Source organism: Myotis lucifugus, unplaced genomic scaffold (assembly GCF_000147115.1).
Source record: "Myotis lucifugus unplaced genomic scaffold, Myoluc2.0 scaffold_145, whole genome shotgun sequence".
NCBI lineage: Eukaryota > Metazoa > Chordata > Mammalia > Chiroptera > Vespertilionidae > Myotis > Myotis lucifugus.
In genome coordinates this window covers 823,918-843,939 of record NW_005871193.1, presented here as the reverse complement: position 1 = coordinate 843,939, position 20,022 = coordinate 823,918, and the positions used below count along the sequence as shown (strand labels likewise).

The 20,022-nt window shown below is 54.7% G+C and overlaps 1 protein-coding gene across 4 annotated transcripts; it reads left to right on the top strand.

The window, feature by feature from the left end:
- Nucleotides 1-1,897: 1,897 nt before the first annotated feature.
- Nucleotides 1,898-19,641, top strand: NUAK2 (NUAK family kinase 2). Of its 4 annotated transcripts, XM_023759028.1 has the most exons (9): nucleotides 2,100-2,209; nucleotides 2,363-2,610; nucleotides 9,436-9,574; nucleotides 10,910-11,030; nucleotides 13,551-13,702; nucleotides 14,278-14,343; nucleotides 16,139-16,258; nucleotides 16,739-16,871; nucleotides 17,519-19,641. In XM_023759028.1, the coding sequence occupies exons 4-9, from the start codon at nucleotides 10,961-10,963 to the stop codon at nucleotides 18,568-18,570; spliced, it is 1,593 nt and encodes a 530-aa protein (XP_023614796.1). In that variant the 5' UTR covers nucleotides 2,100-2,209; nucleotides 2,363-2,610; nucleotides 9,436-9,574; nucleotides 10,910-10,960; the 3' UTR covers nucleotides 18,571-19,641. The 4 variants fall into 4 exon arrangements, with proteins under 4 accessions (XP_006094893.1, XP_023614796.1, XP_014316401.1 ...); XM_014460915.2 differs by lacking the exon at nucleotides 9,436-9,574; XM_006094831.3 differs by lacking the exons at nucleotides 2,363-2,610; nucleotides 9,436-9,574 and having other exon boundaries at nucleotides 1,898-2,209; nucleotides 17,519-18,570.
- Nucleotides 19,642-20,022: the final 381 nt, after the last annotated feature.

Below are 20,022 nucleotides of genomic sequence, written 5' to 3'. Positions count from 1 at the left end.
AGACTGAGAATTTTCTGAGGACAGAGACCATGTCTATCTTGTCACCATCCTATCCATAGGCCCAGCACCCAGTATCTGTAGAATGAATAAGTGATTGATAAAAGGCCACAGAACCGGTTGGGATGTCAGGACTAGAACTGAGGTCTCCCGACACTGTGCCCTGTGCTTGCTCTTATATTACCCATACTTCCACCTGAGAGCCCTTATCCATCTGGATGATCCCAGCTAGCTGAGCCCCTAGGGATGGATGCAGATCTCAAGGGAGAAAGGAAACAGCAGGTCAGGGGAACTGTCGCCTGGGCCGCAATCTATTTTCGAAGACAACCCAGAGCAAGAGGGGGCCAGTAGAGGGAAGAGCCCCAAACTGGCTCCCCGCTCCTATGGCCCTTCAGATTTGGGGAAGGGGGTTGATTTACTGCATAAGTGGATCTTCTCCAGCCACAAGGGGGCAAAGGGCCAAGTTCTTCATCCTTAACTCCCACTAGAGTGGATCCGAGCATGAGTGGAAGTAAGAAAGTAGGCAGACACTAAATACAAAACTCAGTCACTGGGCATCTGTCCCTCTTGATCCTCAGCATGCCCTGAAGACACAGCTGAAGCCACCACCCTCCTGGGGATCTGCCCCCAGTTTCTTATCAGTTGTGAGGCCTTGGGCAGAATGATACTCACTTCACAGGATTGGGTTGTCATGGAGACAAGGGGAAATATTAGGGCAGGAGGAGAACTTGTGGCTATTCTGATTTCACTCTAAAGGACACTCCGCATGGACCTGGTGCTCATGACCTACCACCAGTCCTCCTGACTCCAAAATCAGAGAGGAAACCCTTGGAGGGACAACTATTTATGAATTTAGAGATACAAGTTAAGTAATGGGAGTGTAATTTTATTTTTTTAATGAATGAATGTTTCCTTTTGGTTCTTTCCATCTCCTTCCAACACTTTATAAATCCCACCACATCTTGAAGGCCCATTCAACGCTAGAAGCCTTCTTTGATGGAGAGGTAAGAACTTGCTAGAACCGCATGTCTGAGATCCAATCAAGGTTGATCTAACTGAAGACAGATGAACTCAGAAGCCTGGAACAGCTAGCCCTCCCACATAGCTGGAGCCTACCTCTATCCCATCCCACCCCCCTTTTCCCTATAGTCTTAAAGAAGTGGTAAGTGACTTTATAGATTTTGGCTTGAGAGACGCAAATTACCAGGATGGAGAAATACTTGGGTGACCTCTAGTCCTGTCAGATTGCCCCTTGCTCACTGAGAACACAGCACAATAGAAGGACAACAGCCCTAGCTGGTTTGGCTCAGTGGATAAAGCGGCGGCCTGCGGACTGAAGGGTCCCAGGTTCCAGGTCAAGGGCATATGCCTGGTTGCGGGCTCGATCCCCAGTGAGGGGCGTGCAGGAGGCAGCCGATCAATGATTCGCTCTCATCATCTCCCACTCCCTTCCTCTCTGAATATATATATAGAGAGAGAGACAACAGGTGACCCCTAATCAGAACCAAGGGCCACTCAGAGGCAAGAGCAGTTCCAGGGCCCCTCAAAGTTTCCAGACAACCCACCCAGCAGCCTCCACCGGTGTCCTCTAGTCCAGAGGTCGCCAGCCGGTGGTCCGCGGCCACTGGTGGTCCGTGAGGTCCGAAAGGTTGGCGACCGCTGGTTTAAGGCCGGGCCTGTCCCTGCGAGGGTTGTGCAGGTGGGCGGGGCCCCATTGACACCTTTCCAAGCAGCGCGGCGGAGAGGAGGCGGGGCCGGAGGCCTGGGCGACCAATGAGGGCGGCCCCGGTCACACAAAGCCGGCGAGCGAGCCAATGGGCGCGGGGGGTGTGGCCAGGGCGTCGGGCTCCGGGCATTTATAACAACTTGGAATGCGGTGCCTGGACGCGCGCTCCGAGGCGGCTGTGGGCTCCCGTGCGGGGTGCGGGACGTGTGCCCTAGATCTACCCCCGCAGCCGGCTCCCACTCCGCCCTCTCCCAGCTCCTGCTCGTCATGGAGTCGCTGGCTCTCCCTCGGCGGCCCGGCCCGGCTCCTCCGGCGGCCGCCGCCCTGGCCGACGGGCTCCAGTCGCCCAAGCCGGTGATGAAGAAGCAGGCGGTGAAGCGGCACCACCACAAGCACAACCTGCGGCACCGCTACGAGTTCCTGGAGACCCTGGGCAAGGGCACCTACGGCAAAGTGAAGAAGGCGCGGGAGGGCTCGGGGCGCCTGGTGAGTGCGGCTCCCTCTCGCGGCGCCGGCCGGCGGGCGGCTCGGGCGGGCTGGGCCGGGGGCTCGCGCCGTGCTCCGGGGAGTGGCCCCCTCCACGCCGTCCTCACCAAGCTGAGATCGCGGGGCTGGGGGCGGTGGGGGTGTGTATTGCAGATGTGTCTGTCCATGGCTGCACGGACAATGGTCGTGGACCTGAGAACCCCAACAACACCGGGCAGCGTGTGATGATGGCCAATGAGGAGGCGGACAGTTGGTGCAGGGTGCCTAGAAGTCTAATAGCGTCCTTAGAGATGAGAGGTCTCCCTATAGAAGATGGAACTTGAGTTGGATTTTGCTTGGCACAGACTCCCAATAGAGTGGAATGGGAAGAGGAAGTAGAAGGCACCTGATCCTAGCAGGGGGTTAGTACCAGTAAATGTGTGTGTTTAAATGAATGAGTGAGGCCTCCAGTTCTCAACTCAGTTCTGTGAGTCTGGCAGCCCAGCACACTACGGAGGTCTGCACAGGGATGGGGTGGGGGTAGGTTCGACACCGAAGTCCTTTCTAAATCTAAGAGTGAGCCGAAGTTTCCGTATGATGAGTTTTTTTTTAAATATATTTTTATTGATTTTAGAGAATGAGAGGGAGAGAGAGATAGAAACATCAAGGATGAAAGAGAATCATTGATAGGCTACCTCCTGTACACCCCCTGCTAGGGATCGAAACCAAAACCCGGGCATGTGCCCTGACTGGGATCCAACTCTGACCTCCTTGTTCATAGGTCATCACTCAACCACTAACCAACACCAGCAATATGATGAGGTTTTTATTCTGAGAAATGTGAAACCAGGCTCTGGTGCAAGGTCCAGGGTGCCCCAAGATACCTTTGGGTCCAAGGCCTTTTCAGGAAGGTGTCCTGTTAATTTGGTGTGTGTGTGTATGTGTGTGTACATGTTGTAGTAATAGTAGTAATCTGTGGGACCTTGAGCAATTAATTTATCTCTGTACTCTCAGTTTCCCCTTCTGCAAATACGGAGAAACCTCAGCCTCCCTCACAAGCTGCTTTGAGGATTAAATGAGAAGCAAGTGTGAGTGTAAATTGTTCTGACATGAAGAAACCACAGTGAGAACTGATGCTTTTATCTGAAAGAGTGGCAGGCTTGCCGAACGTTAGTTAACAGTGGTTTTCAAACTCGAGTTTAATATGCATAGGCGTCAACGGGGATGCTTGTTTGAAATCCTTATTCTCTGGTTCCACACCCACGGGGTTTTATCCTGAAGGTCTTGGATGGGACCAAATAATCTGTATTTTAGCAAGCCTTTTAGGGCAGGTGCTCTAGGGATTGTTTTGCCAAATCCAGTTGGGTGCTGGTTATGAGATGTGTGGGAGCACAGGGGTGTGTGTGTGTGTGTGTGTGTGTGTGTGTAGCCATGGTTTGCCCTATCGGCTATGGCTGCAGTCGCCTCCCCAGATTGTTTGCTTTAGCAGCCAGTAGCTGGTTTGAAATTCAAGAAGTCGTTTCATTGGTGAAGGAGAGTGGATGCTGGCAAAAGGGGATGGATTTGTGGCCCCGTCAATTGGACCGGGTATGTTTTTTCTGCTAATGCCTGGCATGGTCCCCTGTTGCCTGCTGCCAGGTTACAGCTATTGGGCAATCATGTACTTCCTGACTTTCCTTTTCTTTCTCTTTCTATAAAGTGTGAGGGCCTGGTGAGGCTCCAGGCTTCAGGCTCCTGGGCCCAGGCTTTGTCAGGGGCTTAGCTGGGAAATAGCTGATTGTGGGGGGCAGGTTGGGTTGGGAGGTCTGGAGGGCCCCCAAACTGGGAAACTGAAATTTAAGTTTATAGATTCCATCAGGCTTTTGACCTAGGTCACCGCATATACTAGTAGGAGAGAGAGGGAGGAAGGCGGGAGGTGGGGTGTGGAGCAATAGAGAGATCTTATTGATTCTGGAATGAGATAAACCAGCTTTCAGTTTTCAAATCACAGTGTCTGTAGGCAGGGAGTCCAGCTCTTGTTATATCAGAGCACTGACTCCAGAAGGTACTCCTCGCCCCATGCAGGGAGCTGAGATCTGTAGGAATGGGACCTGTTCTGAACCTCCCTGGTCCATAGACCGTCCTGTGCTTCTGCTGGGCACTTGCTCAGGGTCTCTTCTCCTTGTGGAGCAGCTGCCTGCTGCGGTAATGGTTCCTCAGTTCTGGAGAGGAGTCCTCTCTCCCCCCCCCATCATTCCTGCCTCTTCACTGTCCCCCCTGAAGAGAGACCAACCTCAGGATCTTCAATGGGAGAGAGAGACGTGGGAGCCGCCCAAGATACCCCCTCAAAATGAACTGAGAGTATTGGTAGAGGCTAAATTCGGAGGAAGACCTGCTGGGTGACTCGCATCCCACTTTTCTCTCCACTTTTCCAGACCTTTTCCCATCCCCAGCCTGCCTAGATGGGCTTGTCAGGGGCTGGATGGGACTGTCCGGAGGGAGGGGCAGGTGGGCAGGACTAATGGCTACTCCAGGAGGGCATCAAAGGAAAAACAAATATTTGCTCTGGATCTTCTAGTCTCCAAGTACATTCCTGGTGTCCCGATGACATTTCCTCCTGTGACCCTCCCAGCTCCCTCACTCCCCCTCCCCCTAAAGAGAAAAACACCCGCTAGCAGGGTTGACCAGGGCCTTTGGGATGATCTGCACGGAAGTCTTAACCTCCAAGGGCTTCCATGAGGAACATGAGGGGGGTCCAAATGGCTAATGATCTGGGGCAGAGGTGCTTCTGTCTGACATATTATATGGCTTGTTGGGATTTGAATATGACTGAGATGGTCCTATTCCTTCATTGACAGATGGGGAAACAGAGGCCCAGAGAGGAGAGGAGACTTGTTCTAAGGCTGGTTAGTGGCATGCCTGCAACATAGGCCCCTGATCTGACCACCCCAAGTCCTGGATCACCACTACTGAGTCTTGGTCTGAGAGTTGGCCTTCAGTTGGGCCCGGCCTGTCTCAGTGTGTTTTGTCATTCCAACAGTCGTCTCCAGTCACCTTCTCAGAGCTTCAGGCAGTTGGAGGATCACTGAGAACCGACTCCCACACACACACTCTGCCTAGAAAGGATCCTGGTTGTGGGTGAACTACACTACATTCCTGGTTTGTACCTTGTCAGGAAGGCTGCTTAACTCAGAGTCAGACTGCAAGGGTTCAAAATCCTGCCTCTAGTGCTCACCAGCTCTGTGATCTCTCTGTACCTCAGTTTCCTCATCTGTAAAGTGGGGTTATAGTAACTCCTACTGCATGGTCTTCTCACAGGCTTAGATATGATAATATATTGTCAAGTGCTGAGCACAGTAGCTGATACAGTGTCATCCCAGCGAGGCTGCTTTGACTAGACCCTCCCCTCTCCGGGAGGCATCCATCCTGGGTCTGTCTGCCCTGAGCAAGAGACTGGGCTGTGCTCCGCTTCTTTAAGCCTAACCACTTTGCTCTCTGCTTTGTTCAAAGTCCTAGTCTCTCCTTCAGCCCCTTCTCCAGAGAAGGGCTCCCACCTGGCCAGCTGCCCTCCCAGTGCCTCCTGCACCTGCCTGCTCAGCAGCAGGGAGGAGGCTCCGGCTGCAGGCGACTCTTGTCCTTGGGCTCTGGCCAAACCACACAAGAGAGCTGGGCAGGGAAGTGCCTTGCCCAGCAACCTGGCAGAGTGGGCAGGAGGGTGGCAAGGAGGGGTGGGCACAGCATGTGGTTTAGGGGAAGCAGCTCAGACTCCCCTCATTCCTGGAGCCCATTCCTCTCCCTGGCTGGTTCTCTGGCAGGCTTGGTGGGGTGGTGAGCACCCACACTCTAGGCTCATCCCCACTCTGCCCGGCCTAGGCCAGCCCAGCTCAGCCTCTCCTCCATTATCTAAGTGGGTCATCCTCCATCTCCTTGCCCCACCTCCCAGATGGCAGCTGCTTCATGAAAGGTCAGAGAGGAGCCAAGGACCTTGAGATGCCCAGTTTGCACCCTCTTTCCTGGGACCTGGGACCAGCACCTTTAGGTCTTGTTTTTCTAAGACCTTTCTGCCATCCTCTCCTCAGTCCAGATCATTCCTGATCTGAGTTGGGGGATGGGTAGGGGCAGTGTTTAACCAATTGAGCCCCAGCACCCATCTCCCCAGTGTTTATATAAGTGCGATGGGGGTGGCTGGTGGTAGTGTACAGCTTGGCCCAGGGCAGGGTGTGGGGCATTCCCTGCTCCAGGGGCGGGAGGTAGGGAGCTGGAGGCAGGGCAGGGCACCTGCAAGGATCTTTTGTCTTTTGAGACGGCAGCTTCTCCAGGGAACACCTCTCCCTCTTGGATCCTGACTCTGCCTTGATGTAGATCAGGGAACCTTCGAAGAGTCGGTGCACCTCTTCTGCAGTGTTTGCCATTTGCGACCTGGGGTAGGAGAATTCCCCCTGCAGGGCCACCGGAGCGAGAAAAACCCTGGGCTGGATCACTAGGAAAGGGCCTCTGGAGGTGAAAAGAGACAGAGATAAGGGCCTCGGAAAAGCTCTTTATTAACATACCTGGGCCGCGCCTTCCCTGGCATAGTAGCGGCTGACCCATTTCTGAAGACACTCAGCAGACAATGCTGGCGTTTGGAGGGGAGCTTAAAGATCCTGGTGTGCAAATTTGTGAATGGTCCCTTTCTTTCTGGCCTTTGCTCAAACATTTCTCTCTGCCTGGGATGCCCCTGTTGCCCCTCCCCAGCCTACCCTCCTTGGCTGGGCAAACCCCACTCATCTATCAAGGTCTGAAACCCTTTTCTCCCTGCTCCTCCGGGCAGAGGAAGCTCTCTCCAGCGCTCCTGGAGCCCCTGGCAGGCAGGGGTCTCCGTTTTCACACCCATCACACTCGACTGGGAGTTGATTTGCCAGTCCTACCACTGGACTGAAGATCTTGGTAGAGGGACTGTCCAGTTTTTGTCTAAATCCCCAACTCCTAACATAGCACCAGGCACATAGTAGGTGTTCAGCAAGTGTTTGGAGAATAAATTACCTTTCATTTTCCAGATGAGGACAATCAAACCAGCCAGACTAGTTGACCAGATTATTTAAGTGACTCGTCTTGAGTTGCAGAGTTCAGCAGTGGCAACTAAAGATGAGATACCTGGGCTCTTGACACCCACTCCACAGACCTAGTGTTCTCATGTCCATTAATATAATTGTTGTGTCTGGGTTCCCTGTTCCCTCTGAATAGAGTGGCCGCATACTGTATTATCTAAACCTGGGTACTTTGGAGAAGAAGGGGTCCCTATTAGTAATATTACTGGAATGAACCAGGATTGTCTCCGGGCATGTGATCTCTCTACCTCTGGGTGATCCATTCAGCTCCGGTCAGTATGTTTTGATTCTAGAGCAGTGGTTCTCAACCTGTGGGTCGCGACCCCTTTGGGGGTTGAATGACCCTTTCACAGGGGTCGCCTAAGACCATCGGAAAACACATATAATTACATGTTGTTTTGTGATGAATCACTATGCTTTAATTATGTTCAATTTGTAACAATGAAATTGGGGGTCACCACAACATGAGGAACTGTATTAAAGGGTCGCAGCATTAGGAAGGTTGAGAACCACTGTTCTAGAGAATGGTTGCTCAACTACCTTGCAGATGGAGAACAAAGGTCCCACCGAATTAGTGCCTGTATCAGAGGTTGCCTCTCCACCCATGCCCAGGAAGAAAGGCAGAAAATCTTATCTGGCACTGGCCCCATCAGTCAGGGATCAGCCCGATGACGTCACCAATATATCTAGGTTGCGATTCGTGTTCACCAGTAAACAATTGTTGAGTACTTTCGATTGCGGAGCTGTGTCTAGGCCTGAGCTTTGGCTACATCTAATTTACTTTGCTAGGCTAGCCAGCAGGTAGCTAAGGGCCCTTCTCATGGGATAGGTTGAAGAACAGCGGCCCAGCCCCACCAGGGCACTGACACCTTGCTCTTCTGGTCTGTCACCTGCTTAGGGACTGGTGGAGGCCTGCTGACATTTCTTGTTTCTTTCCTGGGAAGTGCCAGACACACTGTGCTCTCCTAAGACCTCATGTAGATGATGGGGTCCTTGGCCTCCCCCCTGAGGCCAGCGCATAAGCTTACAGGAGGATGGGACTGTCCATGGAGGTTAACAATTCTGATGTAGAGTCATAGGCTTACAAGTTTGAGAGAAATGTGTCTCCAGGTTTGACTTGTACCCTCTATCTCTCCACCAGAGTGCTGTTTCTAGCAAGGCTCAGACCCCTTTATTCAAGTGGGGGGGAACACCTCCTTTCTTTTAGGTCTTGTCTTTTTGAGAGCTCTGCCTCCTAAGCCTAGGATCGTTTCTCTCACTTGTATTTGTTTGTGTGTACACAACTATACATCCAAGATGTGCTTAGCCTTTGCATATGTGTGCATCTTAAGCTTTCAAATAGTTCTGTCTCATTATCAAGTTAAGTGATTCATGTATGACTTTTTACTATCTGTTAATAGGTTTTTATGGCCCTTTATCTGAAGAGTACATAGTACTTTATCCATTGTCTGATTATTCAAATGCAGACATTTAGAGAGAAAAGAATTAGTCCATAAAATCGTGTCTCCCGGGAGAGGAGAGGGGTCTGGGGAGAGGTGTGCAGGAGCTGCGCTCCAGGCTGAAACCTCAGAGCTGATGGAGGATTCCAGCCCCTTTGTCCCCATCCCCACCCCCTGTCCAATTCTAAACCAGGGATTTTGCAGCACAGCTCTCGGGGGTGGTTTGGAGCAGAAGGGGTGGGGGCGTGCGGCGAGCACCTGCAGCTGCAGCGTGGGCCTCCACAGCATCTTGGCGGGAGGCTCCATGGTGACAGTCCCTCCCGCTGCCATTGTCCTCCCTGTCCTGCTCAGGGACGCAGAGAGCTGGGCCTCGCTCTTTCACGGAGGCAGCTCCCGGGGAGGAGGGCGCGCCGATGGCCCGTTGCCGGGGTGACGGCCCTGGGCACTGTCCGCAGCTACTCTTACGGGATTACGCTGGGCTGTTCCGCATTCTCGTCGCTGTCCCTGTGAGCAGGAAGCCATTGTCCGCCTCCGGAGCCTGTGAAAGGGGGGATTAGAGGCCCCTCCCTTCCAGAAGTGGTTTTCTTTTCTGTCTCCTTTTGAACCTCGAGGGGAGGCCAACCCTCCTGGGAAACTGAATGAGGAGCTGTTTACCTCAGTCTGTGCCTTCGGGTTTCTCATAACTTGCTGTGTCCCGTGAAGGGGAAGTCTTGTGTTTACCATTTGTATGTCCCTGCACCAGCCTTGACAGGAAGTGACCAGCCCTGTGACACCCCGCCCTGCCCAGCACCCGATGCCAGCGAGGAAAGCCTCTCAGGCCGTGGCATTTGGTGACATTTGCATGGCTCATCTCACAGTCAAAGCGGGAAAGCACCGCACAGGTCCATTCAGCCTGTTTGTTTCACTGAAAAGAAAACTGAGGCTCGGAGAAGGGGTGGGACTGCCCATGGGGACAGTGACAGAGCCTGGAGGAGGACTCCGGTCTCCTGGCTCCCCAGGCCGTGTCTTCTGCACACACACACACACACACACACACACACACACACACACTGCACAGCTGTGTTTCTCCCCTTTCTGTCACCTTGGCCCTGTGTGGGATGGAGAGGGAGGGGGACAGAGACCCCTCCGTCTCCAGAGCTCTGCCGAAAGGGCATCTGGCAGCTCTTTCTTCATTCTCCCTCCCCTCCCTCCACCCTTGCTGACCTGCCACGAAAACCATCTGGAACATTCGTCCTTTTATGGTATGTTCACCTTTACAGACAAGATAGCAAAGCCCGGCGGACGCGGTTGCTGGGAGAGGGACATTCCTTCCCTGGACCGAAGAGACCTGTGTGGGGTTTTTTGTTTTCATAAATTTTTTTGTGGTAAAATATAGATAACATAAAATTGACCATTTTAAGCATTTCAGTGTCCAATTCAGTGGCATGCAGTACAGTTACAATGTTGTACAACCATCACCACCATGCATTCCTCACCTCGTTTCATCACTCCGGACAGAAACCCTCTGTACCCACTAAACAGTCACTGCTCATCCCACCACCGGTCCCTTCCCCTGGTCACCTCCGTTCTACTTCCTGGCCTATGCATTTTCCGATTCTGGTCGCCTCATACAGATAGGCTCGCGCAGCATTTGGCCTTGTGCGTCTGGCTCACTTCACTTAATATAATGCTGTCCAGGTTCATCCCAGTCGGTGCCAGTTAGTGACAGTATGACTTGGAGCAGGTCACTTGACCCCTCTGGGTACCAGTCTCCTTGCCTGTAAATGGGGATGAAGATACTTCCTGTGCCTACCTCCCAGGGCTGTGGGGAGGGCCGGTTAATTTACTAGCACAACAAATGGTTACACAGTGCCTGCTGTGTGCCCGGCACTGTGCTTGGCATCAGGGATCCAGTGGTGGGCAAATCCTTGTCCTCATGGTGTAGTAGGGTAAATTTGTGTAAGTCACAAAGCATCAGCCTTCCGAATGGTTGTTACCTTCCTTGTTCATCACTGGTCCTTACTCCTTCCTGCTGCATGGACCACACCTAGAGAAGGTGCTCTTCAGCCTCTCCGCCATCTTCCCCGGTGGAGGTCAGAGTGGCATCCCTGGGTGCATCCTGTGGCCTTGGCAGCAGCAGCAGCAGGCGGACCACAGTCAGGACTTGGAGAGTGTCCTCCGGGACACTGTTAGCTGCCAGACCTTTCTCTTCATTCTCCAACATTCTCTGTTCCCAGGTGGCCATCAAGTTGATCCGGAAAGAAAAAATCAAAGATGAGCAAGATCTGATGCACATTCGGCGAGAGATTGAGATCATGTCGTCACTCAACCACCCCCACATCATTGCCATCCACGAAGGTACAGAGGCAGGGCGTTTGAACCTGGGAGTGTGTGTGTGTGTGTGTGTGTGTGTGTGTGTGTGTAGAAGCAGTCAGAACAGATGATACAAAGAAAGAAAAGAGACACAGGCTTTGGAGTTGGGCAAAAGCTGAATTTGAAATGCAGTGGTGTGGCTTGGGCAACTATTCAATTTAGTTTCAGGGTGGGCCTCAGTTCCTCATTTGTAAAACGGGATAATCCCACCTACGTCACAGGGTAGTTGCAAAGGCCAAATAAAATGTCACCGTGTGCTCAGCTCATGGGAGGAACTCTGTGTACTGTAGGCTTTTTGTGGTTATTGTTAGGGTTTCTGTACTTGAACGCTACCTCCCCAACCCAATGAGAGCCTCCGCGATACGGGGGAGGCTGAAACACAGAGGCCTGCCCCTGTCTCGGGTGCATGGGTGCTAAGAGCCAGCCTCCTCGGGCCTGCCCTGTCCTCGGAGTCATTCCTGCCATGGGGCTGGCTCCCACCTCTCCTTATCATCTTTCCCAGCCTCCTCTCGCTCTGACAACAGTGGTGGCTTTCCACTCCAGCTGCCCTGTTCCCTGTGACCCAGACAACAAAGTAAGCAAGAGGGGGGGGGGGGGGACGAGGGAAAGAGGGGGAACACCTTCCCACACACATCTGTCTGCTTCCAGCCTTTACATAATATCACTTAGATGGGACCAAGGGATAGCAGCAGAGGGAGGGAGACAATGGCTTTGCCCTCTATCTGAATATTCCTGGTGGGAAATAAGAGAGAAGTCTTCTCTCTTGGGTTATATCATAGGAAGGCTAAGGGCAGAGCCACTCACATGGCCCTGTGGCCTGAGCCTGTCCCACAGGAGCCCAGGCAAGTAGCTGAGAAAGCCAATTGTGTCTCTGTGTATTCCCCCAGGGAAGAGTGGGCATGGCGGAGTATTGGTTAAGCCCGGCTGAACTTCGTGATCACTGTGTGTGTGTGTGTGTGTGTGTGTGTGTGTGTGTGTACACATATGGGTGCATGTCCCACACCCATATCGCCAGCCAGGTCTGGGCACTGAGCTTTGAAGCTCAGGATGTGGCTTCCCCTTCACCTTCCAGTTCTGTAGATGTAGGGCCATCATAGTTACTGTATGTGTGGCAGGGCTCTCCCAATCCATCCCAATCCATCCCCATCCTGCCACAGCCTGCAGGAGGTATGAACTGGGTGGTGGGGGGACTGACCTAGCTGCTGTCCAGAATGTGCTGGCTCTTGACCCCCAATTTCATGGCACAAAGGCTGCAGAGATATGGAGAACCACAGGGGGAAAGGCTCAGCTAGACACACCCCGGGGAGGCTGGGCCACCACCCATCAGGGCCACTCACTCATGTTCCCCTGGGAAAAAGCTCAGTCCTCCCGGCCATGTATCCAAGTGCCTGGGAGCTGGGACTCCTCCTGGGAGAAGCCACCTCCCTCAGCTCCTTCTCACCTGCTAGACAGCAGCAGCCCGGGGCTGGCCCAGCAAGCCCAACTCCTAGGACCTGTTTGACACAAAGATGCAATGTCAAGGCCATGCGTGTTCTGACATAATCCAGCTGAAGGGCCAGTTTGGCGACCTACTCGTTCCCTACCTTTCCAGGGGGCTCGAGCCAGGACAAGTCCTCAGGGGGCAGGAGGGCCCCTCCTACACGTGTTGATGAGCCAGATGGGGCAGGCTGACTGCCAGGAGCCCAGCCAGTCAATTAGGGCCCTGGAAGTACTCTGGGTGGGAAGTCAACGGTGTTGGGGGAGATGAATACTCAGCTCTCCATTGTACTTTATTGTGTACAAAGCACTTACATATACTTCTGTCCCTTTTCTGATCCTCAAGGCAGGCATTGTGTGGGCATTATTATATACATTACCTCTAGGAGGACACTGCTAATACATCTGACAGTAGGTGGCACGTATTGAGGGCTTGTTTATGTCAGTCAGCTCCTCCGCCAGCTTGCTCAGCCAGCCCCCGGCCGTCACCGGCTTTTATCCAGCTCTCACCGCAGCCCTCAGAGGTTGCCATTATCATCCCCCTCTTCAAATGAGGAAACTGAGGCACACTGGTTGAATAGCTTGCCAAGGTCACCAGCTAGTGAGTGATGGGGCCAGGATTCAAACCCCAAACCGACATTCTTACTGATGGGTCGAGAAGAGATTTGCCCCAAGTCCCAAAGCAAAAAGCACCGAATTCTGAATCCGACAGCCTTTCCATTCTCATCCAGCGATGGCTCTGCCCTTTGGGAACTTGCAAGGTGGTTTCAAGAACCCACAAAAGCCAGAACTTCCAAGGAGAGGGCGGGTGAGCCAGTTTCCTTGGCCTTAACGAGCTGCTGCTGGAAGATGTGGAGAGCTTCAGAGGCCCTTCTCCTGCCCTTCCTTGCCACCCTCCTGCCCCATCAGACATCCCTGGAGGAAGGTCCTGGAGGGAGGTGTCTGGTCCAGGGCCAGGGCGAGGCCGGTGGCCCCCAGGGGGAGCAGTGTGCTCGGGCGGGTCCTGATGTCCCATCTTGTTCTGCCCAGTGTTTGAGAACAGCAGCAAGATGGTGATCGTCATGGAGTACGCCAGCCGGGGCGACCTGTATGACTACATCAGCGAGCGGCAGCGGCTCAGCGAGCGCGAGGCCCGTCACTTCTTCCGGCAGATCGTCTCCGCTGTGCACTACTGCCACCAGGTGGGCCCCTACCCGCCCAGCCCTGCTCCGAGGGGTGGTCCCTGGGCTCTGGGGCTGGTTTGGGCCAGAGAGATTCCAGATTGATCCAGGGTCGCACAGGGAGACCAAGCAGAGGCAAGACTCGATTCTGGGTCGAAACCGGTTTGGCTCAGTGGATAGAGCGTCGGCCTGCGGACTGAAGGGTCCCAGGTTCGATTCCGGTCAAGGGCATGTACCTGGGTTGCGGGCACATCCCCAGTGGGAGATGTGCAGGAGGCAGCTGATCGATGTTTCTCTCTCATCGATGTTTCTGACTCTCTATCTCTCTCCCTTCCTCTCTGTAAAAAATCAATAAAATATATTTAAAAAAAAAAAAAAAGACTCGATTCTGGGCTCTCGGCCTAAGGGATGCGAGGCTTTGAGTCCCTTGGCCAGAGGTGGAAGGGCCTGTGATGACCATGGGTATTCCCAGCCGACTTGTGCCCCCCCCCCACACACACACACCCCGCCTTGTGTTTGCCTCACTTTCCAGACCAGGCCCTCAGGCACTGCCCTCCCTGCTGACCTCCCCCTGAACCTCCCCCTCCCTCTTTCAGAATGGGGTTGTCCACCGGGATCTCAAGCTGGAGAACATTCTCCTCGATGCCAATGGCAACATCAAGGTGAGCCCACTTCCTGTTTCCGGCAGCTCCCACTCCTCCCAGCCTTTCTGCACTGTCCCTCGCCAAGTATCCCTATGCTCTTAGGGGTTCCAGGAGGAGTCGAACAAGCTCCGACTTACATGTTCGTTTTATGGATGGAAAACCGAGGCCTCAAAATAAGGGGTGACTTGCACAAGGTTCTATGGCTAACGAGAGGCTGAGCCTGGGCTAGAACCAAGGCCTTCTGACTCCCCAACCAGTGCTCTCGACATCACAAGACTGACAGGAGTCTAGGTCTAGGGGCAGTTTTTGGTCACTTGGGACGGGCAGGGAGCAGACCCCGGCCTTGTTCTCCCTGCTGTCATGCATGCGCGCACATGCGCACACCACATGCCCACTTTAATCTGCTGCAGTTAGGTAGCCCTATGGCACTTTTCCCCAAAGGCCAGGCCTTCCGGCGCCAGCTTCCCGCAGCGTCTGGTTCCCTGAGCCTAAACAGTTTAATTTAGGAATGAGAAGGGCACACTGATGAGATAAACTCAGATCACAGCGCTGGAAGGGGCAGATGTCAGGCCGGCCCCTGCATGTACCTGGGAGGGCACTGACTCTGCACTCAGACTTCCTCAGAATCTTCTAGAACTCAGGACATAGTCCCTTCTCCAGTAGCTCATGACCTGTGCTTGGAGGTGCCCTGGCACTGACTTCATTCCCCCTTCCCAGCCAATTCCCGGAGCAGGTGGAGCTTGCTTTGATGTGTGGGATGGGGGAGGGGAGCAGAGCCAATAAACCCAGGACTGGCACGAACTCTCCATCTGCACCAATCACCTGCCTCATATGGGCTTCACTGGAAACTGCTCGATAAGAGGCCAATAAAACCATAAATGAAGGAGCCAGAGTTTCATAAACAGGCCCTCTCCACCCTAGACACACATGGCCCTCTGCTGGGGGTGAAGAGGTCAGGAGCAGAAGGGCACTGGCCTCAGCCTCTGTCTGAGAGGATAGGTGGGGAAAGGTCTTTCTGGGAAACGAGAGGTGGACTTGGGGCCTCTCAAAGCCTCGGTATCCGATGGCTCAGGGAGTCCTGTGAGAAGGTTCCCTCTCCTGGTCTATCACTCTGCCCATGATCTTTGTTCTGCCCTCACCGTTGCTTCTCAGCCATACCGGGCTGACCCCATGATCCTGCCCAGGTGTGGACATAAACAAGCCCTTTGCTAGGAAGGGCCGCCCAGCCTTGCGTGCTTACTCAGAGGTGGGGTGGCATGCTGCTGAGGGCCGGACACTGGCATGAGCTGTTGAGTCTCCCCCTTCCTCTGGTCAACCTTCCCATTGAGACCCATTCATGGGTCACACCTGTGCTAGGAGCTGCAGGAGGGATGGAGACAGGAGGTCAGCACGGGGAGCATTGATGTGGCAACATGAGGAGACAGAGCTGCTAGGCAGTGGCTACAGCAGGCCATTGGAAACTGTAGGGCTTCGTGGGAGATCTCAGGGCAATGGAGGGCTTCCCAGGGGAGGTGGGCTTGCTGGATCCGGAGGATGCATATGCCTGGGGTGGAGTACAGCATGAGCAGAGGAGCCTGGGAACAGGGCGGACCCTGGAACCCTCCCACACCTCTACCGAAGCGCTCATTGACACAGTTTCCGCGGGCTCTTTCTTCCAGGGCTGAGCTGGGTTGACAGTGCCCAGTGTGGGGTGGGGGTCATGGGCAGCCTTTCCTCCTGCTGGGGCCTAGGTTTCCCCAGGGTCTGGGAGGGGCATGAAAGCAGCAGACCAGCCCAGGCCTTGGCGTGACCCTGCGTGTTTGTCCCCCTGCAGATTGCTGACTTTGGCCTCTCCAACCTCTACCACCAAGGCAAGTTCCTGCAGACGTTCTGCGGGAGCCCCCTCTACGCCTCGCCCGAGATCGTCAACGGGAAGCCTTACACAGGCCCAGAGGTGGGTGTCCGCCCTCCGCCACCAGCCTCCTCCGCCATTTCCTGTGACTTTAGCTGCTCAGAACATAAAATTCAACATTGTTCGTTCACACACAGCCCCTCCCCCAAAGTAGTGACTTGCCAGGTCTCTAGCCAGCAGTGGCCAAACTGGAACGAGAACTTAAATCTCTTGACCCTCAGTCTAGTTCTGTGCTGCTCACCTTCCTGGTTTCCATCACCTTTCCCAGCACCCAGCCAGCCACCCCTTCCTGTCCCGAAGGATGGCCTCGCCACTGCTCTCGTGTTTGTGGCTGCCCCTGCCAAGGAGAGGTGATTGACAGCACCTCTCCCCTGAGCCTCAGTGCCTCCTGCAGCGTCACTCCTTTGCCCCTGGATACTAGAGGGAGGTGGCCCTCAGATGCACTGGCCTCTCTCTGGTGTGCAGGGGGGGCTGGAGGCCCTCCAGCATCCTTGCTGATCTCCCCCCTCCCCCCTCTCTCAGGTGGACAGCTGGTCCCTGGGTGTTCTCCTGTACATCCTGGTGCATGGCACCATGCCCTTTGACGGGCAGGACCATAAGACACTGGTGAAACAGATCAGCAACGGGGCCTACCGGGAGCCACCTAAACCCTCAGGTGAGTGGGAGGTATGGGTGTTCGCATCCAGGCCCTGGTGTCCTGAGCTAATTCCTGAGGCAGGAGTTAAACAGTGGCAGCAGAGTGAGGAGGACACCCCAATGCAGATGAGAGGACCCTCCACCACCTCCTGCTGTTACCTCTCTGCCTCCAGTGTCTGTGACCTTCCTGCCCTTATGGACATGCTTTGTTGTATTTGGGGAATGCTTCCTAAGGTCTAACCTAGATCCCTTTTGCTATAGTTGTCTCGCTTTCCACTGCTTTTGCCCTCATCCTTTGAAATCTTTTTGTCCTTTCTACCTACATTGTAAGAACCTTGGTTTACCCTTCAGCACAGTCCGCCTCCTCGGAGGGTAGCATCTCTGAGGAGAACGAGGGTGCACATTCACATACAACAAGGCTACTGAAGGGGCCCGAGCCCTGAGGGGTGTGGCATGAGAGAGGAAATTGGCAGAGTCCATCCAGGAGAGCCAGAGGCTGGGCGGTGGCCGGGCTGGGGCGTGTGTGTGGAGCCCTCGGTGGGAGTAAACGTAACTTGCCGAGGAGTGAGTGGTGTCTTAGCACAGATGGGGTAAGCCAGTGAGAGGGGACGGTGGGTGGCCGTTCTCATGGCTGCCAATCTGAAGCCCCTTGTCTTTGTCTTCCAGACGCCTGTGGCCTGATCCGGTGGCTGTTAATGGTGAACCCCGCCCTCCGGGCCACCCTGGAGGATGTAATCAATCACTGGTGGGTCAACTGGGGCTATGCCACCCATGTGGGGCAGCAGGAGGCTCTGCAGGAGAGAGGGCACCCTGGCAGTGACTCTGGCCGGGTGTCCGTGGCCGACTGGCTCCGGCGGTCCTCCCGCCCCCTCCTGGAGAACAAGGCCAAGGTGTGCAGCTTCTTCAAGCAGCATGCGCCGGGAGGGGGCAGCGTGGCCCCCAGCCTGGAGCGCCAGCATTCACTCAAGAAGTCCCGCAAAGAGAACGACATGGCCCAGTCTCTCCAGGGGGACCCGGCTGACGACAGCGCCCCTCGCCCCAGCAAGGGCAACCTCAAACTCCCGAAGGGCATTCTCAAGAAGAAGGTCGCTGCCTCCTTGGAGTGTCGGGGGGAGGACTCTGAGCTCAGCCCGTCCCCCACGGGCCCAGAGCAGGCTGCCCCCCCGCTCCCCAAGAAGGGCATCCTCAAGAAGTCCCGGCAGCGGGAATCCGGGTACTACTCCTCTCCTGAACCCAGCGATTCCGGGGAGCTCTTGGAGGCGGGGGACGTGTTCACGAGCAGGGACTCCGTGGAGCAGAAGCCGCCCCAGGCCCCGGGGATGCTCCACCATCGCAAGGGCATCCTCAAACACAACGGCAAGTTCTCCCGCACCACCACCCCCGCCACCTTCGGCTCCCTGAATGAACTGGCCTCACCTCGCCCGCCGTCCAGGGCCAGCCGCCCCTCGGGAGCTGTGAGTGAGGACAGCATCCTGTCCTCCGAGTCCTTTGACCAGCTGGACCTGCCCGAGCGGCTCCCCGAGCCCCTGCTGCGGGGCTGTGTGTCTGTGGACAACCTCACGGGGCTGGAGGAGCCCCCCTCCGAGGGCCCAGGAAGCAGGGGCCTGAGGCGCTGGAGGCAAGACTCCCTGGGGGAAAGCTGCTTTTCCCTGAGGGACTGCCAGGAGGTGACGGAGGCCTACCGACAGGCCCTGGGCATCTGCTCGAAGCTCAGCTGAGGGTGGGGGGGCATTGCCCCAGTGGACGGGCTCTAAGATGCACCTGGCAACACCCTGAGGGGAGACGCCTTCTCCCCGGCCTCTAGGCCCAGCATTCCAGCCCAGAGGCTGAGATGGTTGGCAGTTTAGTCCTGGGGAGGACCGGATAGGAGGAAAATGGGCACGTGAAAGGCATTGAGGGCTCAGTGTCCTCAGCCCTGTGGAACCAAGAAGCTAGTGGAGGGGAAACAGGTAGAGAAGTAGAGGGAAGGCCCGTGGCCAAGTCCAGGTTCTCTGTCCGGTGTCTGCAGCCCCATGGAAAGAGCACTCTTTTCAGTACCCATGTCCGTAATTGCTGTGCGTGGTGCCTTCGCCACAGTAGGGATGGAAACTCTTCACATTCCCGTCCCCACCTCCATCCCCACCCGGCACTGAAACTGGAATATGGAAACTGCTCATGTGCCTGGGACGTCCTCGGACAGTCTCCTGTGGGGTGCCCGTCCTTATTTCTCCAGCAGTACCGGTAAGAGAGCACACAACCTGTTTCCTCAAAGGTTCTCTTCCCTTTCCTGTCCTCCAAGCCTGGCCCAGGCCTCCTGGAGTCGCTGCTATGAATCTAAAAGACTTGAAAAGGCTCAGGCTGCTACTGGACTTCATCTCAAGGGGCCCAGATGCCTCAGGACCCCACCTTGAACCTCAAAGGCTCTGTGACCTTCTCCGGCCTCTATGCTGCTCCGGCTACTGAGAATGGATGTGCCTATGTCTCTGGGTTTTCCGGACCCTAGAATGTCCTATTTATGTTTTCAAGCTCTGTGTTCTTTAAAAAAGTGAATTTTGCTGTTTTCTATACTGTGAATACTGTGTTCTGGAAAGTCCACTATACATGTAACTTTTGTGTACAGAGAAGTGTTTTTGCAGTGATTCCCTACTGATCACGGGGAAGGGGGCCCTTTTATAAATCCGCGTGTTCCGTTGCACTGTCCAGAGAAGGTCTCTGGCTCCCTCATCCACGCCCTGATTCCGTCTACCTGATGGTCCCTCTTCCCTTCTCTGTGGCCAGGAAAAGAACCACTTTATTAAAAACCAGAACGGTGACTGGAAACAGCCTCTGTTGTTCTGTTTGAGGAGGTGGGGCGCAGATCTTTGAGCCTTAACACACTCCTGCTGAGAAACAGGGAAGCTACTTAATAAAAACAAGCCAACAACAAACACCCAGCTGTAGCTCCCAAAAGCTCCTTGATACACCTGCATTCGTGTTCTGCCCTGTTCAACACGCAGGTGGGGGAGCCCTGGGCTGAGGGTCCCAATTTGCTCTTCCTGTTGTTGGCGCTAAAGGGAGAACTGGGCTCGGCTGATTGTCCAGCCCTGCCCCCAGCCTTCTCTGCCTCTTCTTCCACCCCTCCCCCACCCAGTTCTGTCCCCTGCTGCTTGAAGACACCCCCACTGCCTTTATTCTCTCTCCAAAGAAATCCC

Coding starts and splice junctions, on each gene's coding strand:
- NUAK2 (XM_006094831.3), top strand. CDS start 1,991: ATGGAGTCGCTGGCTCTCCCTCGGCGGCCCGGCCCGGCTCCTCCGGCG. Junction 2,210..10,909: donor GGGAGGGCTCGGGGCGCCTG/GTGAGTGCGGCT, acceptor CTCTGTTCCCAG/GTGGCCATCAAGTTGATCCG. Junction 13,703..14,277: donor CTGTGCACTACTGCCACCAG/GTGGGCCCCTAC, acceptor TCCCTCTTTCAG/AATGGGGTTGTCCACCGGGA.